Source organism: Cloeon dipterum, chromosome 4 (assembly GCF_949628265.1).
Source record: "Cloeon dipterum chromosome 4, ieCloDipt1.1, whole genome shotgun sequence".
Lineage (NCBI taxonomy): Eukaryota > Metazoa > Arthropoda > Insecta > Ephemeroptera > Baetidae > Cloeon > Cloeon dipterum.
The window spans coordinates 22,298,680-22,318,775 of NC_088789.1; the positions used below are offsets into that span (position 1 = coordinate 22,298,680).

General features: G+C 39.9%; 2 protein-coding genes across 7 annotated transcripts in view; both read left to right on the top strand.

Annotated features, from left to right (window-relative positions):
* LOC135942795 (serine/arginine repetitive matrix protein 1-like) overlaps positions 1-13,665 on the top strand; it is a 31,682-nt gene extending 18,017 nt beyond the window's left edge. For 4 of the 6 annotated variants that reach the window (XM_065489107.1, XM_065489108.1, XM_065489103.1 and 1 more), the window contains exons 5-13: positions 6,382-6,578; positions 7,999-8,211; positions 9,290-10,004; positions 10,949-11,174; positions 11,235-11,446; positions 11,670-12,064; positions 12,286-12,390; positions 12,454-12,660; positions 13,155-13,665. In XM_065489107.1, coding sequence (XP_065345179.1) covers positions 6,382-6,578; positions 7,999-8,211; positions 9,290-10,004; positions 10,949-11,174; positions 11,235-11,446; positions 11,670-12,064; positions 12,286-12,390; positions 12,454-12,660; positions 13,155-13,337 — 2,453 coding nt within the window. In that variant the 3' untranslated portion in view covers positions 13,338-13,665. The remainder of the gene's footprint in view (positions 1-6,381; positions 6,579-7,998; positions 8,212-9,289; positions 10,005-10,948; positions 11,175-11,234; positions 11,447-11,669; positions 12,065-12,285; positions 12,391-12,453; positions 12,661-13,154) is intronic. The other 2 variants (XM_065489106.1, XM_065489109.1) reach the window with 2 other exon arrangements.
* Positions 13,666-14,466: 801 nt separating this feature from the next.
* LOC135943659 (MD-2-related lipid-recognition protein-like) lies at positions 14,467-18,555 on the top strand. Its single transcript, XM_065490308.1, has 4 exons — positions 14,467-14,625; positions 17,562-17,684; positions 17,740-17,909; positions 18,304-18,555. The coding sequence occupies exons 1-4, from the start codon at positions 14,535-14,537 to the stop codon at positions 18,385-18,387; spliced, it is 468 nt and encodes a 155-aa protein (XP_065346380.1). The 5' UTR covers positions 14,467-14,534; the 3' UTR covers positions 18,388-18,555.
* The last annotated feature ends 1,541 nt before the right edge of the window (positions 18,556-20,096 follow it).

The window sequence follows — 20,096 nt, forward strand, 5'->3', positions numbered from 1 at the left end:
AACAGTTGTTAACCCAACAATTTTGCTTAAAAAATCTAATTTACCCCAAAAACTACAAAAAATGCATTATTTTATACTTATTTTGACTGTTAATTATTATTTAAAGGGTATTTCAATTTATTTTTTAAAAATCCTCTTACATAAAATATCAAGGAGACATTTTTGCAACAAAAAATCCACCTGTGAATCTAGTGTGTCTTGAATTAAGATTTAACGTATAATATATGTACCGTGTTCCGCGAAAAAGAATGGCTAAAAATGCGCGTGCCTCGGCGCGTAATGGCAGATGAACATTCTTGCTCGTCGAGTGAAATATTACTGCTGAAACCAAATTGGTCGTATAGGAGAGAGGATGAAGTATATATACGTTTTATAGACGGTGTGCTTCGGAGCAGGAGCAGTCATCCATCGGTATACGAACGATAATCTCGACGAGCAAGCACGCAGGAAGTGGTCCTTGTTTCAAATTCTAATCAGCGTCACGCTGCGCTGATTGGTTCATTGTTCTCACTTTGCATTTTTATTACATAAAACTGCCTAGCCGCCCGCAGAGCTGAAATAAGTTGCGGTAAAAAAGATGTTATCGCACTCGAGAGAGCAGATACTCGAATTCCTGATGCCTCTCGCCACTCTCGTGTATACTTTTCGGCGCAAAATAAGAGATGAAAACGCGCTTCCACATTCCGCCAAAAAGAGAGATGGAGACGCGAATCCAGTTTATCGGTTCAGGCAAGCTGGTTTTCTGCCGCTGAAAAGTGGGTGAAAGATGAGATAAAAATTATTCGTCCCTTTTATCAGGTTTCTCAGGTGGAAAGAATTTTTAGAAGCGAATTAATACAGTAAAATCATGGACATGTGACTTTTAAAATAAATTCAGCACCTCTAAAATAAATGAAAATGGAATTGGAGTGCAGCAAAATTCAGGAAAATAATTATTTTCACTTTTACCTATATTATGCCCTGAAAATTTTTAATGAGCTCTAATTTTCCCAAGTTGCCGTTTAAATTTATGAGAAAATCGGCTCCAAACTTTGCTTGCTAATCAAACGGTGAGCCTTGTCTCCTTATTGAAATCATGATATATTTGGCCAGAAGGAATTTTTCCTCAAAATTCGCACACCGTTTGATATGATGCAACGATAGGAATCGAATTCAAACAAAAAATCACTGACGAACTGTTGAAATTTATGTAGTTGTTACATTGTCCTAATTGGATTATTGCAAGTTATTGCAAGCTTGTTATTCAAACAAACAAGATAAACAACTTCTAATTGTAAATAACAGTTCAATTTAATTTCAATTGTTGCTCTGCATCAATCCACTTTAAAATTAAATAAAGCAATTCACGCATGTAGCCAATTTAAAATGAAAGGCTCCTCACATCAATCATTCGATTTCACCGTTTTTTGCAGGGGACGCATTCAATTCCAGACAATCCGTCCTCAATTTGCTTGTTGACACACTTCAAGTCAAAACAGCATTTTCGTGCACACACACACAGCAAAACACAACAATTCCGTTCGCACGCACGCACGCAGCACGCTTTGTGGTCGGAATATTGATGATGGTCCTACAGACAAACTGTTGGCGAAGTGTATCAAACAAACAGAGTTCTCAAGAACTCGATACACCGTCCGGCCTGTGCGCAGTGAAACCGAAAACTCGTGAGTGCCGGCCAGAAGGAAATTTCAAATTGCTGCACAAACCATATCGTTCGCGGTGATAAATAAAATCGTGCGCAGGCCGAAACCGGTCCACTTGCGGCGGCTCAGCTATGTGAAAAGAGGCGCATGACATCATTACAAATTAAAACGCTCTCGTCCTAATAGGAGACATGTCAGGATAAATGGGAACGCAGTTTTAATCGGTTTTCCACTAAGTGGGACACAAAAATGGCCTGGAATTCCTTGGAATGAAATTTTTTGCACGGCTGCGCGTTCTAATTTGTTTTTTGCCCCTTGAGATAGTGTTTTATCTCTTTAATAAATTGCAACACTTAATTTACTTTGAAGGGTAAAATTTATAATGGTAGAAAATTTGCTAAAGAATATTATTGAAAGAACCTGATTTTGAAAATAGCTACTTGAAACCGTATTTTTCAATCGAAATATATCAAGATTTGGATGCAGTTTTTGACAATTGAAATTTGTTTTTGTCAACTAAAAATTAGAATTTAAAAATGAGTTGTGATAAAAAAAATGTGAATTTTTGTGAAAAAGGCCAAAAAATACTCCATAGTTTATTTCAAATGGGTCTAAACAGATTTAAATTCTATAATGCATGCTTCTGTACCAGAATAAATGTAGACAAAAATAAATTAACAGCCCTCTTTAGTCCTTAACTTAGCCTGCTCTTGACTTGGTCACTTGGAAAGAATTTTGACCGCCAAAAATAACAAGAAACCTCCCGACGTGCTTTCGATTCAATGATAAATGGACCAATTTGCATCCACTTTATCGATTTATGCCTTACAAGCAAATTAATGTCTGCGGCAAAGAGATTGGCGAGTGTGGTGTTGGCGTTGCGACATCTGACTCTGGAGAACAATGAAAAGGCGCGCAGCACAATGAAGCGAGAGGCGCGCCAATTAAGCCAGCGACCGTGGCGTGGGAGGAACAAGATCTCGAACCTGATTTTGTACGGCCTCCCTCTCCCGCGGTCTCGTTAATTGAAAAACGAACAGGTCAATTTGGGATTTGAGGTCACAGCAACGCACAATGAAATTGAAGAGTACCTACTACGTGCGTGCGATTCAGTGCATTCCTTAATTGCAGCTTAATAATTTTTCTCGTCACTTAATTTTATATAATAAGAAGAGGTAATTAGGGCTGTGAATTTTAAATGACGCAGGCAATTTTTTCTGTGCTCTCAATCGTCATGTGATTAGTGAATAATTTTAAATCGTTTAAAAAGTCTGAAAATTGCCTAAATCAGCAAATAATTGGAAGTCTCTAATTTTTTAAGTTCTGGTTTGATATATTTTTGTAGGTGCTTATGAAGGTTATCATCTTTTTTAATGCATCTTCCTCAGTATAAAGCAAGCTGTTTGTTTTTCCGCGTTTCTGCAGAACCATCAGTCGAAACTAGTTGAGCAGGTATTTCTGTAGGAATACGGAAAACAGCTCTACATACACTGAGAAAGCTGCATTATTTTGTGCTGAAGCATTTTTTATTACGTCTCCAAGTTCAAAAGTTTTCTTATTCAAATTTGGTTTCATTGCAAAATTTATAAACCGATTTTAATGGCTAAAACGTTGGATGTATTCTCCTATATTATAGTTGATATTGAATAACAGATTTCACCATCCTCATTTAATTTAAAGTTTGTTTTAATGTACGCCCTACTTTCAAGAGATAACTTACAAATCATAAATTTAATATTCAAAAATATCAACCATTATTGTAAAAAATAATAAAAAGCAATTTAAATAAAACACATAGAATCGTACTTGTTTTATGAGTGTGCCTCAGAATGTTTATAAAGTTGAAAATTCACCGTATTATTCAGTTTAATAAGTCCTAAAAAGTAAAAGTGTATCAAACCTCTTTTAATTGATGGTTCCCAAAAAATAGCAAGGTGTAGTTTGCAAAAACTCATCAACTGGGTTTATGTAAAACGTTTTGCTAACTAAGATAACCTCTGTCTTTCTATTCCATAAACAGTTAAAAACATTTTTAACCTAATTTGAAAGTTATTAACTTTTCTCTTCGGCAATTCATCCTGCTCCGATTTTGAATGTCAGCCTGTCAGGTGCTGCCCTCGGCGTGGAGGTTTGTCTTTCCTAAGACAAACGGCTCGCATAGGGAGCAGTCTCCGTGACAGTATAACAGGTGGAAGTGGAGCTAGTCAATTAGTTCCGGTAGCGACGCTTCCTGCCTCTTCTCTCATTTCAATACGGGCACACAAGAAAACAGTGAGAAGAAGCGGAATGGAAATAATAATCATTCACTTGGAGTTGCAAATCGCCTCTTTTTGTCCAATTAAAAATTAGAATGGCTATCCTGCTCTGTTTGAAATACAAGAGTTTTGGTAGACGACTCAGAAGTGGCTCGAGAAACCGCAAAACTAGCAGTGCGTTCATTAGGCGTTGATTCGAAATTTACGCAAAGCGTCAAGCACCATAAAGAGCGAACGCCTCTCGCTGTGACGCAAATTCTCGTAAATTTTCATTCTGAAGGTGTAATTAAAAACAGGAAGCGTTATTCAGAAAGAATTCTCGACGATGGTCCAGTCGAGAACAAAACGTTTTAAAAGCGTCCCCTTTTGTGCTGGCCGCACATAATAAATTTATTCAGAAGAGCCGCTTTTGTTGCTCGCATCCTTTTCCTCCGATCTGAATGCCAAATGATCTGAATGAATGGATCCTCCAACAACAAAGCCCAGACGGAATTCCATAAATCCAGGGATGAGCGTCCCACAGAGAAGAGGGAGGAGGGAAATAAAATTTCATCGCCGCTCTGGGGCAGATGAAAAGTGTCCCAGACAAAACACGAATGGTATTTTTTTGTAAGAAAAGCCAACGGACGGAGAGAGATAAGCAGTGGCTAGTCAGTTCAGTTCAGGGAGCAGCAGCTGCAGCGTGTGCGGCCAACTGTTGTCCCTTTCAAGCTCGCAGGGAGGAAGGGAGGGGGAGTCGTCGCGCGCGGCCGGCGTACCTGTTCCTTCTTCCGAAACGCGACTCTCTCGCGGCTGAGAGCACGCGCTCGCCCGGGCCAAAGTGCAGTGCGAGACGCCGGGCGAGAGACACGCACGCCGCAGGGATGCGCAGGGTCAAGCAGTGCGAGGCCCGCAGACGGCGCACCATGACGGCACCCACCCTCACCACCCGCCAGAGGGATGCCCTCCTCACTGCCCAGAAACTGCTGGCAGGTACTCCCCAAAACGGCAAAATCCTAAAATTCGAAATACTTTTACTTTTCTTTTGGGCAGTTTTGCATTCGATTCGCGTTTAGTGGAATTTTTGGTGTTTTATTTGTAGGGGATGAAAATAATATGAAATGGTTATTAGGTCGTTAAGTTCAAGAATTAAATTGAAAGAAATTATCCAAGATAGTCTGTCTAATTTCTTTCCAATTTTTTAAGAAAATTTCCTTCCTCCTTCCCTTTAAAAGTTTTCAAGAAAACCCACTTTGGATATTTTTTTAAAAATCTTCCTTTGAATCAGGCGATGATGAAATAATTTTTTATTCATTTATTGAGGCACATCAACCCCGCTGGATTTTTTATTGTTTAAATTTCTCTTTCTATTTTTTGTTTAATTCTGGGCCAGAGTCCGCTTCCCACATTACAAATTGCGTTTTCACCTGTGGCCCATTGTGAATATAATTTATCCTTCTCTCTCTTTCTCGCGATACGCTTGTGCGATACGGCGGCTGCAAAATTCTGCAGCATCTCGCCGTGTGTCACTTAAGCAGATGCGTCGTGAGAACCGCGGAACAACAGTGGGAGGGTCATGTGCAATTAGCAATTAGCATGCACCCAGACCCTTTCTCTCCAAACTGTACACTAGGAGGAAAAAACAAGAGCGGAAAAGCTGGTTCCCAGATAAAGAGCAAATTAGCGGACGAGGCTCTTTCGTGTTTCGCCGGGGCTCCCGTGTGTTGTGTTTTACATTCGAGGAAAACGCCACGAGCATGGGAATTTTCGAAATGTGATCAAGAAGGATTCGAGTATACATGTTAAAACCGTTCTCATTGTTTTAACACGGTGGCGAACAAACATATTTCTTTTAAATATACGCGGTTATGGACTCGCAGGATATGCAGTAATACAATCCTCCGTGCTGGAAGCCTTCTGCGTGCTTTTCTGGCAAGCACCATCGCTCTAGTTCCCATCCTGGTTGTTTATCAATTTATTTTAAAATGATAGATAAACTGTAGCGATTAAAATTTGCAGGTTTTCATAGAAAAATCGTGACCAAGAATGAAAAGAAAACGGTCGGGAGAAAAGATAAAACTTATTAGCGACCGTAATTTCTTTAAATACTCAATTAAGAGAAATTTGTTAACTAGAGCCCCAGTGGGAGATTTGTTGTGTGGAATCGAGAGAAAAGCTGATACCCAAAATCCTGCTATAACGTTTAGATTCACGCACGAGTGCGGCTTGGTTTATTGTTGCAACTCGAGTATGAATTTTCACCTCCCCTCGGCTGAGCTCAAACACCTTTTCCGGCTGGTGCGCTAATTAAAATTCCAAGGTGGGTGGTGTGTGTGTGTGTGTCTGTTGTTCGTCATAGAGGAGTAGCCATCCATGTCTGCAATTAAATTAAGCCGTCGCTCCGCAGCGCCTAGCCTTTTTTAGCCTTGATGCGCGCAAATTAATTCAGCACCGCGATCGTTGATCTTCATTTTATTTATTTTTCCTTTTCTCGTTTGTTCCAGGCGTAGACTTGGACGGCTATGGGCCCTACAAGCCGGTGCCGCCCCCGAAGCCACTGCCCCCGACCGGCTTCCAACCGCCGCCGTACCGCATGCCCCCGCAGCACCCCGAGCAGCACGAGTTGCCTGGAGCCATGATGCAGCCCGAGCAACCCCACCACGGCTCTGCCGCCCTCCAGACCCATTCCAACAAGTTTCCTGTGAGTTTAAATTCGATTTTTATTTTAAAATTTTACTGACGTTGACGGGCTCTGTATTCAAGATCTTGGAACGGCGAAGTCAAGAGCTATCAGAACTCAAGTTATTCTCAATTTCGTAAGCTCTGAGAAGCTGATTTTCCCATATTTCATCCTAATTTTTTGGGAAAACATCTCAATATTTTTCCGTCTAACTATGTCATTTCGACACCTTCACAAAAAAAATAAATGGTGCTCGATTAAAAGTCGAAAACTTGCGGACGGAATTAAATCACTCGCAGAGATTAAAAAATAATAATTATCATCTGCTCCGGTAAATCGTTAACAAATTATAATTAAGTGCTTTTAATAATTTTAAAAACTGACGAATTCCACGGATAAGTCTAAAAGAAATACGGTTGTCTTACTGCGACTGTTTCAATCCTGCAATGTTTCCTGAATTTAATTTATTTAAATTTAATTTTTTTTTTTAGTGAAACGGTCTCATGGTAATATAATAAGCCTTGAAAAGTTTGCTCATTTAATTATACAAGCTCATAACATAATGTAACATGATTCCCTTTCACATGAATCATATATTTTATCACTTAATATTCAAGAAAATTACGTCGACTGCTTCTCGCCACAAATACGCGGGGAGAAGCACGCGATTTCCAGGCAGGTAGACGTTAAGAATGTATGTTTAAATTAGTCCGTGATGTCGAGTGGCGAGCGAGAAATGTGCTCCGACCACCACGCCTGTTTGCATGACACGAGTTGTTGCGAAATTGAGACAAAAACAAGGGCAATTACGAATGCGGCAGAAGAAACCGCGAGGGGAGACCTCTCGGAATAAAAACAAATTGAAATCAAACGGTGTTTTTTGTGCGTGCGACTGTACATTTCCTCCGCGGCCGATCGATCCCAGGAGATAACAATTGCAAATGCAAAACACGTCCTTTGGCGCGGAGGAGGACTGACTCTTTAGAACGGCTTGGGAATGCGCCCGCCGTCAGTCCGTCGCTCCATCTCGTCTGCTTCGCATCTCGCGGCGTCGAGCTCCGAAATTTCGGCCGTGCCAGCCGAGAAACGCGGGTCAGAAGGTAATTTATTCGCCGCGCCATATGGCCAGGCCGCGGTGAGCTCAACGCAGGCAGGGGCATCCTCGCACTTTCTTGCATATCGCTCGCGCCGACTTCCGGCACCGGTGACGCTCGCGATTAATTGCAGTCTGGCTTCTTGGGGCACACGTGCGAGCTTTAACGGCTTACAAACCTTTTTTTAAACAAAAATGCTCTCGATTTGTCTGCTTATATACAATAAAACAATTATTATTCAGAGGGAAAACGTTAATTCCTGCTCATTACCATAATGGCTGGAACCAATTAGTGAGGCGAACGTGGGATATTCGCCGCGAGCTCACTGTTTTAAACTCGGCTTGCAGATTGAACGCGAGGTGATTGTGACCGGCGAGAAGAGTTCGAGCACCTTCAAGGCGCGCATCCTGCCAGAGTTCCGCGGCCAGTCGGGCGGCCCGACCACGTCGCGTCTGCAGCCTGTGCACTCGCCCCGCGGGCAGCACAGACCTCCGCCGGGGGCCATCGCGCCCGACGCGCCCACCAGGCAGCTCGCGTGGACTCAAGACTCTGTTGTAAAGGTGAGTTATTTAATTTTATTGTGCATCATAAACTTCGAAAGATTGATTTTTAAATGTTTTGGGTTTTTATAGAATAGCAAGGAAAATGATCATAAAACCCTTGGAAAATTTGATGTCAATCAAAACAGGAAACTGACCTCTCTCTCTCTCTCTCTCTCTCTCTCTCTCTCTCTCTCTCTCTCTCTCTCTCTCTCTCTCTCTCTCTCTCTCTTAGCTTTGTTCTGTTTCAGAGCTTCACTTGGCTAAAAGCTATTCTTAAAAATTAACAACCAATCTGACAGAGAGTTAGAACCTCACTTAAAAAATAATGAATATATTCACAGTATTATAATGCAATTTTATGAATAATTTATTGCGTGCTACATTTAATGCCATATTAAGATTTTAAAAATTATTGGATTTCATCTGCAAAAATTTTAATGTGTAATAAATTTCCCTTTGTCACTTTCAATGTTCTGTAATAATTCGAAATAATTGGCCGGAGTGCATTTTAAATTCCAAGTTTTCATGCTATTTAAGCAAACACTGTCTTGGTATTAAAAATCATGATTTATTTTGTCTAGGCTATAAAAAAATGGAGAAGCCGTTTAATTTCTCGATAAATTTGGACAAATGTTTCTTAGCCCAGAGTTATAACTGGCTAAAAGATTTTTCTTTTTATATTTAAAATTTTCAATTAATTGCCGAAACGAACAATTTTTGTAACAATTAAATCGGGAACAATTTCTTTAAAAACCTTTAAACAACCTTAGAAAGAGTATCATTGCAATTATTAACCTATTTGAATATTTTAGAGTGGCATTTGCTTTCATTTTTGAAAAATTCTTCTCTGAATTATTGAAAACTTTGCGATGCGTTCGCAACTATTTGAATCTCCTAACCCCTATAAATATAACACACCTCCCGACCTTTCTTAGCCTCCACTAGTAATTTAAAGGCTTTTGGCGGTGTACACCTTCATCGATTTTGCTTTACATGAACCATAACTGTCCTTCGACCCATGATTATTTAATTTAATAGAACCGCATGCGTTCTAGTGTCTCCTTTAATCTTTTTCAACCCGAAATTGAATTTCCAGAGATCAAGCTGTGACGCGGAACAGTTGCTCCTGTCTCGCGGCGCCACCGAGGACGAAATCAACCGTCAACGCCAACTGTTCAAGGCACACACGATGCACGACGTGTCCAGAGGCCCACCGCAAGACCCGTACAGCGTGTACGCGAGGAGTCCCTACCACCCCGGAGGCGGGGGCGGCGAGAACCCCTACATGTACCGGCAGCCCGAGATGGTGATGCCAAGGGGCCACGAAGGGCGCACGCAGCCCGAGATGGTGCCTGGGGTGGTGTTCTCGACGCCGACGCCCCGTCCGCGGCCGCCGGCCGAGCAGGAGCCGCCGCAGCACCGGCCCCCGCCGCCCCCGACCTCCGCTGCGGCCCCCGAGACCCCGTCGAAAAAGTTCCCAGCTAAGACGTACCACACGATCAAGGACATGATCTCGACGCGGTTCGGCGCCAAGGAGGCGCCGGGCGGCAAGGAGGACGACGGCGGCTTCGGCAGGCCGGCCGCCGAAGGCAAAAGCGACGAGCCCATCTACAACCATCACCAGGGCGGCGTGTACACGGCGCACCGGCTCAAGGCCCGCGAGGCCGGCGACGGCGGCGGCAGGGCCTCGGCCGGCAGCTCCGACTACGAGAAGCCCAGCAGCGCCGGCGGCGACTCGGGACGCGGCCCCTCGGCCAAGGACACCAGCACAGAGTCCAGCTGCAGCCCGCAGAGCAGGCAGGACATCCAAAGTAAGTGCAAGAACATGGAAATTTTTCATAAAAAATCTCATAATTATGCAACGTTGAACGGTTAACAAACAATTACTCCTGAAAACAGCAATTAGTATGATATTTTGGTCTTGACAGTTTTATTTATAGTTGGTATTTGGACACTACAGAAAATATTTTGTGCGTCCAGATGTAAAATGAGCACAAATTACAGTTTAAAAGACTGTTTATCTACTATTAAAATCGTATAAAGCCAACATTAGATCTCTAAGTCGTTTAAAATTGCGAAAAATTGTCTAAATCACCTTGCAAACAACTAAAACGCGAAATAATTGGTCCGAATTTTTTGTTGTAAATGTGATTTTCCTAGAAATATGATATTTACAGGTTTTTTCAACTAAAGGAATGATGCTTTTCAAAACCTATTTGCTCTCAGGGTTTGCAAAATCCACAATTTAAAAAAAAACACTATTGCAAAATATAGCTTTTTAAGTTGGTTTTTCCGCATTTGGCCCAATTATTAATTTGAAAAAATCGATTTTAGAGCCACTGGTTGCACATAAAAATGGATTTTTGTAATTTATTAGAATTTGTTTGGCTCACCTATTCGGAGGTCCAATTCGGAAAATCCAAAAATAGGCTGATATCCTGGCCGATTTTCAGCTAAAAAATCAATATAGCATTATTTTTACGCTTTGCAAAATTGGCGAAAACAGAAAAATCAGATTAAATGTTGAAATTTAACAATTCCATCGTTTTAATTTTCAATTCACGAAAACAGAACTGCTAAGCACGATATTCTTGATTAAACTGAACAAATGGAGTCTTTTTTAATTTTGTTAGTTTTTTAATATATCAACCAGATGGTTAAGCCAAAAGTATACCAACAGAAAATCTAAATTCGATCGTATTGCAATTTTTATTTCCCCTTCATCCACTAAATATTCAAATATTTTTCTGTGCAGATGGAGAATCAGAGTGGGTCGACATGGAGAGCGAGCTGCGGCAGATCCTAGATCCGAGGACGATGCACTTGGCGCCTCCGACGGCAGCACCCAGGATGGGCGCCAACTCGAACCTGAGCGAGAGCGTCGGCTCCATGACTCCCCCTCTGCCTCCCCTCAGCCCTTCAGGATCACCATGCGTGACACCGAAAGCGTCAAGAAGCTACAAGAATCAACCAACCCAAAGGCAAGCAGGACGAAATAAATAAATCAATTTTAAATTAATATAATTTTTTTATTTCAACAGCAGTGTGAGCCAAAGTGCAACGAAAAGTGCGGCCAAAGCAAGCGGCAGTAAAAGTATTCAAACGCCCAGAAACGCGATCCAGACCCCGAACGGTCCGCAGAGGGGCTGGAACAGGCCGAAATCGATGCAGGCGACCCCTGTAGAAAAGAGCGGCAGGAGTGCCAAAAAGGAGCAGGCGTCCCCTATGAAGAGCAGCTCGAAAATAGTCATGAGTGAGTAGTTTTTTTTGTATTAGGAATAACTCTGAGGCTAGAATTCAAATTTTATACGCAAGGGAGTTTGTGGGATTAAAATTTTAAGTTGTGAAATAAGAAAATAAATTGTTAGAAATTTTCACTCACTTGAAATAATTATAAAATTTGTACAAAGGAGGCCAATAATTGCAGTTATAGGAAAATGAATTTTGTTTTTAAAAAAACAATCCCGAAATTCTAGGTCCCCTGCACACGTTTGGACCACCGGACAGTGCTGCCGACATGACTTCAACCACGACTGGGCTCGATTTGGACTCTGTTCTCGACGGCCAGACTGAAAACACGAGCGATGATGACGATGACGAGGAAGAGGACGACCTGAGCACCACCGTGGACACGACGGACGCGCAGGCCATCCGCAGACAACTCGAGGGCCTGGAGAATATGTACTCGGAAGTGCTGAAGATGCTTGGAGTCAAGAAATATACCGGTGGAGGAAGATACCCTGCAGACACGAGGCCCAACAGGCGCAGACTCTATGGATCCATGTCCTCCCTGCCGTCCTCGGTCAGTAGCAGACCCGTCAGGGAACGTAGGGGTAGACAGGATGAGCGAAAAAAGGTTAAGGATATTAAGGTGAGTTTGTTTCCTAATTATAAGAATTTTCGTTGTAATTTAATTAATTTACTGACTGGGCTGACTAGTTTTGTTATAATAAATATGATTTTTTCTATTTTTTTATTCTTATTTAATAATGTGCGTATCAAATTTTCTTTACTTTTAATTGTCTAAAAATGTCTGAAAATGCGTTGATAATTCGGTTTAAGCAATTTCAATTAATATTGTGTCATTTTCAGGGAATAAACAAGAGGTTCCAAAGGCTAGAATCCCACGTTGTTACCTTGGCACGAAGTGTCGCACACCTATCATCAGAGATGAGGACGCAGCATCTCATGTTGCAGGTAAAGCAACGAAATTTAAAAGTCAATCTAGCTTTATTAAAATACCTATTCCTTTTATTTTAGGAAATTGAAAACATCAGAGAAGAGGTGGCCAACTTACGGGCGACCCAGCCCGCGCTCAGAGGTCATTCGGCGCCGAGAATCACTTCCCTAAAAAATTATGAACCATCCAATCCACTCGGCACCAACGAAAGGATCAAAAAGCTAACGAAATTCTTTGGCGACGAGCCACCGTTGCTCCGACTGTTCCTCAGAAAACTCGGATACGAGGTAAGGATATTGTTTTAAATTAGTTTGGATCCAATTTGTGATTTGATTGTTAAATTTGTTTTTAATTTTATATGGCTAAGTGAAAATTCTAAAAATTTATGAGATTATTTAAAAAATTACATTGCAACGTGAATGCATTCAATAATGGGAGCCAAAGGTAGTCGCTGCAGCTTGGTTTTTATAATTAAAAATCTCTAGATGGAATCAAAATTTTTTGTTCCAATATTTCAAGGCCATTTATTAAAATAATTTTAAAAATAATTTGTTGAAAAAATAATAACTAATAATAATCAAAACCATTTGGAATTGATTGTAATAATTTTTAGATATATTTCATAGCTGGCTAAGCTAAAAAGGAAAACAGTTCTAGTTTCTCTTATGAAATTTTCTCCTATTTAAAATATTTTAAAAATTTATCCCTGGTCTAATTCTATAAATTGTAATTTTAACTTAATTTCAACCAATTTTTTAATTTAATATTTTTTGTTTTTCAGAAATACGCAACGAATTTTGAGTCAGAAAAAGTGGGTCTGATGGAGTTGCCGTACGTGAGCGAAGAGCGTTTGCAGAAGATGGGCATCCCGCTGGGGCCGCGCCTCCGCATCCTGCAGGAGGCGCAGGTGGCCGCCAACGCGTGCGCCAATCAGGACTCGACCTTCAGCGTGTACGTCGTGTAAAGTGCTCAAGGACCGAAATTAAAACGAATTAAGAGAGTGTGTGACTTTGCAAGATAGAGACACAGTGTTCGTGATCTCTCTCGAAGGTTTCTTCACAACGAAGCAACGCAAGCAGCAACCCCCCACGAAAGAGTCCTCCGCCCCCGTCTGCAGCTTGCAGACTGGACTGGAGCAGGGACGGGCTCTTTGGCTACCAAAGCACCAACAAAATACCTTGTATCGTGTACAGAACAGACAAATTAGTGCTCACTGATGTTTAAATTCAACTCTTTGTTAGATATCTTAATCAAATAAATTTATTTTGAGATATACACTTTATTAAAAAAAATATGCAGATTTTTATTCCAGTTAAAAATCAACAGGATTTCTGAGAAAAACAACTTTTTGTCGATTTTTTTTTAATCTGGTCGGCTGATGTGGGTCGTGCTGGGGTCAGCGGAGCGGCGAGTGCGCGAGCACTCTCAGTCTGAGGACATTTGCACTCCATCAGGACAAATTGCGCCGATGACGCGCATTTCCGCGACTTAATCTTCACTCACGGTTGATTTTAAGAGGCTAATTTCCCCGGGATATTATATCAATTACTTTGTTAATGCGACGGACTTTCTTCGATGAGGGCGGCAAGAATGAATCATTGTCAACTGAGCGTGACCATTGCGATCTGTCAACACAATTGAATTGAATTGAATTGCAGAGAGACAAAAGTGAATGTCATTCTGTCTCCAACTGTTAAAAGGAGTGTTTTGAATATTTCTGAGACCGCTATTACGTAACGGGTTTTGCTACATTTAAATTTGTGAAAGATTTTACGGTTTACAGTTACCGCAGTAAAAAGGACTTTTTAACTTCAATTAAAAAAAACTATCTGCAGAGCATTTTATTTCAGAATTGTGTCGAAATAATACGATGAAAATTTCAAAAATCAATAATATGACGTAAAGGGGATGAAGGCCAAAGATGGTCGTCGTGAATTGATTAAAACATCAAATTTGAGCTGACTTTCCAATTTCGTTTACAACTCAATTCATCAATCTGTTTACGAGGCGGGGCGGCAGTTACCGCGCCTATGTCATTGGATTTTGTGTTTGTCAATTGCTTGGCGTGATGCGAGGGGACTGCTGGGCTATGCCCTTTGCCCGATAATAAAAGGCCGGCACTGGCTTGGCCGAGTATCAGTTGATCGTCAGAAGCAGCAACATGCAACCCTCGTTCTCGAGCCTCCTGCTGGCCCTCCTGGCCGTCGCCACCTTCGCCAACGCTGAAAGGGTCGCTTTCGAGCCCTGCTCAAGTATGTATATTCATTTTTAGACACGTAAAAAAAATAGTTTTTTCTGAATATTTCCTTTAGCATCTTTGTGTTGCCTAGCTCAAATTTCTTTAATCATTTTTTAAATGGAATTATATCGCAAAGTTTACTTAATGCATAGAGCTGTGAATTTTCTTAGCTTCTCCCAATCATCAATGAACACGAATCATACAAGTCTAATTGTAAACCACACTAAAACAGCTGTAAAAACTGCTCAATTTTGAGGGGGAAGTGCATAATTTTGTCTCATATATGTAAGGAAATTACTCTCACAATTTTTAATTTAGACGTTGAAATTCCAAATTTACCCGCCATGGAATTTTTGGAAATGCACGACTTGACTGAAATATTACCAACAACACGTTTAAAAAGATTGCTGTGTTAGCCTGATATTAATTTCAAAATTTTTGCTCTCGTGCTAGAGTCAATGTGGCTGTCATTTTTAGACACATTTGGTATTTGTTCAATGCAGCAAAGAGAATGTTGTTACTCTCGAGCATTATAAATATTTCACACATCTTTCCAACCTAGAAATTCCGTTCCAATAACATGCGCAAGAAGTATTTTAAAAAGGTCAAAAAAAATTAATTCGTTTTAAGAATTTTATTGCTAGTTGTAAGGGGAAATGGTGTTCAGAAAAAGAGATTTTTATAAATATTGTCGAAAAGTATCATTTAGATAAAAAAAAATGTGTCAAAAACCGTTTAAATCGTCTCAGAAACGGGTTCATTGCACAATAAAGGATGAGCATTTTGCTAAAGAAAAAACATCTAAAATTCTCAGCCTCCCTTTTCTCGATCTTTTTGTATAGAATCGGGATAAACTTTTTACTTAAATTTCCTAGAAGTTCAAGATTTTTTTATTTAACAAAGATTGTCTGCTGACTGAAAATTTAAATTAAGGAGTTGCCTCACAAGATAAGAAATCAATTTTAGTTGAGCAAAGAATGCATTACCAAATGAAATTTATTGAAAGGTATAGCTTGAAGTGGTAATAACATTGTTGTAGAACAATTTTCCTATACTTTAAAAAATTTTACTTGTTTAAAAAAATTACTTCAGACTGTAATACTAAAGAACTTTTCTGTGTAGTTCAGAGGCAAATCACACAAAACAGTAGTTTTGAGCAAAAATCAACACAATATGTCTGGAATAGAATATATAAAATATTTATAGAACAATTTTTGAGGAATGTAGGCCAAGGCTACGATTGAAAAAATCATATTTCGAACATAGCATTTAACGTGAATTTATGCCTTTACAAAATTGGCTGTTCCCATATTGATCACAAGGAAAACAATCCAGCTGGCCGCGTGTGTGTAATGATTGCAAGTGATAAATTTATCACTGTTGCATGTCGACTTTGAAAGTTTGAACTGCGTCCTGCTTCTCCGCGTGGTCACCGTTGGGTGCAGTGCAAAGGTCGCTCGGGTCAATATTGAGGTCACGGATGGAGACGCGTGAGCTCGTCGCGTCAAAAGCACTTTATTAAATGATAATAACACTCGTGATAGGGTTTCTCTTGGCGCAACACAATGCGCTGCTGCCCAGCGAATTTATTTAATAATTAAAGAGTTTAGAAAGCTTAATGCAAAAAGGTTTAAGCCTTCCTTAATTAGTCGAATGTACATAAATTCCCGGTGCACAGCTGCATTAGAGAAAATGCATGCGGCCGCGTCTTGCGGGAAGGAATTTTATCGCCTTGACCGCAACGCATCTCTTATTCATCGCAAGTGGCAAGGATCTTTCTCGTGTGCATATGCATATCCCGGCGCAGACAACGAGAGCTTGTTAATTTCACTTTCCTAATTATTCGTTCTCGTCGCTGGGTAAAGTTCAAACGGTGCACAAAAGCGGTTTGTCTCAGAAAGTCTTACAGACAGGTTTAACAAGCAGACGCCGAAAAGTGTTGACATGTGTGTGCAGTGCGTTTCAACAAAATTGTTGAAATTGTTTGTCCAATCATGTCTATACTGTTTATGAAATAGAGCGATAATAGGGAAAAGTTGTGTTCAACTTTTTAGATAGCTCTTCAACTCTTATTTTCTATTGCATCATCTACTCGTAAAAGGAAAAAAATAAATCTAAAGCAAGGCAGGTGAATAAGCCAGTTGGTTTATGAAATAAATTTTGTGTGGACTGAAAAATTAGCTTTTATCGGATTTTTGCAACAATTTTCTATGGTTTCCATCTAAATTAGTCACAATCACAAGGAAACTCTCAGTATTAAACGGACTTTGCTCGCTTTGAAGCTCCAAAGTTTGAAAATACTAAATTTTTTAAATTTTTTAAAATATAATTGTGAAGCATGTTGATATTTCATCACTATAGACTCTTCTTGTCAAGACAAATTGATCGGTGGGGACTTTTTTAGTTTCTAGAAAAGTCCTTATAGATAGATCTTTGCCCGGGAAATCGGCTCATAGCTCATTTAAAAATTTCTAGACTGACTTCCAGGTCGTGTAGCTCAATTCTTATCTTAAAGAATAAAATTCTAAATAGTTTTTCTCTAAGATTAACCTATAAAAATTCAAAGAGCCCGGGACTGACCCTTGTGGAAATTTTTTAATTTTTCGCAACTTCAAAATGACCCACCAATCGATTTGTCTTATTAAACAGTGTGTAATTTCAGCTAGATTAAGAAAAACATTATTTCTCTTATGGTTTTTTTAGCAAATGATTAATGTATTTTCAAATGAAAATGAACATGAACTGCCATGAAAAAAACGTTCAAATTTATTGATTTATTGATTTAAACGAATGATGAAATCTTATCAAACCGGCCAATTCTATTTTTCTTACACGAAATTCAAGAATCCGTGCAAATCTGAGCACTTTCGTTAATTTAAATTTCATAAAATTACCTGCGTATGTATTTCTTTCTATTTTCTATTATTAATTAATTTATTGTGATCACAGGTGGATCAAACCAATGCGAAGTCAACTGGGTGGAGATCGACCCTTGTCCCGAGGCGGAAACTGGAGCCCCGTGCAGGACGAAGAAGGGCAAGGCGGCCGCCATCAAATTCGACTTCAAAACCGGTCAGTTGTGTAGCAATAAAAATGAAAAATCCGTGTCTAAAAGTGAAATTTACAGCCGTGCCAAAGGACAAGTTGGACGTTGAGGTGTTCTGGGCGAGCGCCACCGGCGACCTGCCCTTCCCAGGCTTCGACACGGACGCGTGCAAGTACACGCAGTGCCCAGTGGCCGCTGACACTACCCAAACGCTGACCTACTCGCTGGACATTCCCAAGAAGACGGCGTCGGTGAGATAGCTTTCTTTATTTCTTTCTCCTTGAAAAGATGTTACAATTAAAATGCGCTTGAGTAACCCGCGAGAAGTCTCGAAAATTAATAGAGAAAGAGAGCATCAAGCAGCGCAGTTTTTGGTCGCCCGCTGCTGGCGTGCTTGCTCGAGCGGCGCCGCGCGCCACAAAATGAGCTCATTTTCGGTTGCACCATGCACACCGTGCAGCATTTTCCATGACAATGCGAGCCGCATAATCGACAAATCGGATAGTAAGCCAGCGACGGCTTTCGATTTTTATCTCTCTTTCTGGCTGGTTGGCGAGAAGATCGCTCGCCCGATCTCAGTCAGCGCAGTGTGTGTTGGATAATGCGAAATTTCACCCTCTCACCGCGGGAGTCTTTCTGTTGCAGCGCGTCTACAGCGTCAAATGGGACCTGAGCTCCGCAGACAAGGAGGTGCGGTGCTGCTTCCTCACAAAGATCCGCATCTACTAAGCGCCGCGGCCGATTGTTACTTGTACAGATCGAATCGTATTTTGTGTCAACTGCATTGATTGATTCTCCGGCTTGGTGTTCCTTAACAACTCAAGCTTCTCATTGTGCAACGTCTCAGCTTAAGATTAACACGAATAAAAGATATTACGCAAGTGGTTTAGATGGTAATTGATGCTTTCATTCCGAACTATACACAGACATTGTCGATTGAAATCAAAACAGGCCCAAGGACAGACTTTGCAGCGATTATTAGATCTTTATAGAGTTGCGTACCCATTCAATTGATGACAAAGCACGGCTAAAAATTGTATTTAGATGTTAACCTAAAAATAACAAAATTATATAATTTTAATTTTTGCCTTTTCTGCTGACTAAACAAAAGTTATATTCAAGCCGCCAGTTTCAGAATTTCAGATTTTTGATCAAATGTATAGCAATTTAATTTTTTAAATACAAAATAATCGAATACCTGAGATCTGCATGGATTGATTCAAGGCAATTATTTTCCTTCCTGAATTCTTGTATTAAAATATGCAGAATTTCACTCTTTGAATTTGAAATTAGCTTTTAATTACAAATTTTAGGATATGTTATATTGAGCTTGAGAAATATTGTGAGAGATGCGGGCGAGGTGCGGTGACGACTTCGTCCCTCGTTTCCTCTTTTCGCTCATTTTGCTCATTGCCAGCAATAGCAATGTGTCAAACCGACAATAGCTGATTCAGAATTCCTTGCACCTAATACTGAATATGAGTTTTGTTTTGTTGATGAAGTACTGCTGATGGGGCCTTCGGGGCTGAAACAGCCACTGTACAGTACGGGAAAAACGTGTGTTGTTTAATTTTCTCCTTTCCCAATTTCACTAATAGCTTTCTTTAGTGGTATAATTCATTCATTGCTAATAATTAGACCTCATCCTCGTTGATTTCAGGGTTATTTAATTAAACACGATCAGTTTCGGCTAATCTAGTCCACCCAATTTCTTGGGGTAAAATTAAAATTAATAAATTCGGAATTTATATAACGTGTTATTATGTTCAGGAAAATCGACAATCAACTAGTAAGGAGAATTTAGCATTTTTTTCGAAAAATTTGCATATGCATATAATTTGAATTACATAGAAGAAGCTACTATTGAGTTAATTTATAGTTTGAATATTATGCATTAATAGAGACTTTGGGAACTGCCGAGAAATTTATCTTTTTTATATTTTAATGCATGCTTGAAAAGATGTAATACATTTAAAGATATTTTAATGTAAAAACAATAAAACGTTATATATATTAAGTAATAATTTAATTAATATAAAGTGTAAATAATATATTAACTTTAATTACTCTTTATAATTTTTATTTCTTACGCAAAATTGATCAATAATAAATGTACATAGTATTAAGAAACGAAAAATGAGATTTTATATTGTCATACTGAATGTGCAGTTCTCTTCGTTTCGGTCTCTCAGATCTGAGATCAGTGGCTGTACTTGAACATCAAATCAAATTTCAAGCCGCACTATTAACGACTGCAGATATTCCTAAATCGACTGTCATTGAAAATTTCCGGCTGCACTGATCGTTTCTGAGGACAAATGAAAAGAACCGAAATAGTGAGCTGTGTAAGTACAACGTGGGATTAAATTTTTTATTAACAATTTCTCTCTTAGAGCTTTCCCATCCCGAGTAGAAACATTCCGAGGTTTGAAAGTTTT

Coding starts and splice junctions, on each gene's coding strand:
- LOC135943659 (XM_065490308.1), top strand. CDS start 14,535: ATGCAACCCTCGTTCTCGAGCCTCCTGCTGGCCCTCCTGGCCGTCGCC. Junction 14,626..17,561: donor CGCTTTCGAGCCCTGCTCAA/GTATGTATATTC, acceptor TTGTGATCACAG/GTGGATCAAACCAATGCGAA. Junction 17,685..17,739: donor CAAATTCGACTTCAAAACCG/GTCAGTTGTGTA, acceptor TGAAATTTACAG/CCGTGCCAAAGGACAAGTTG.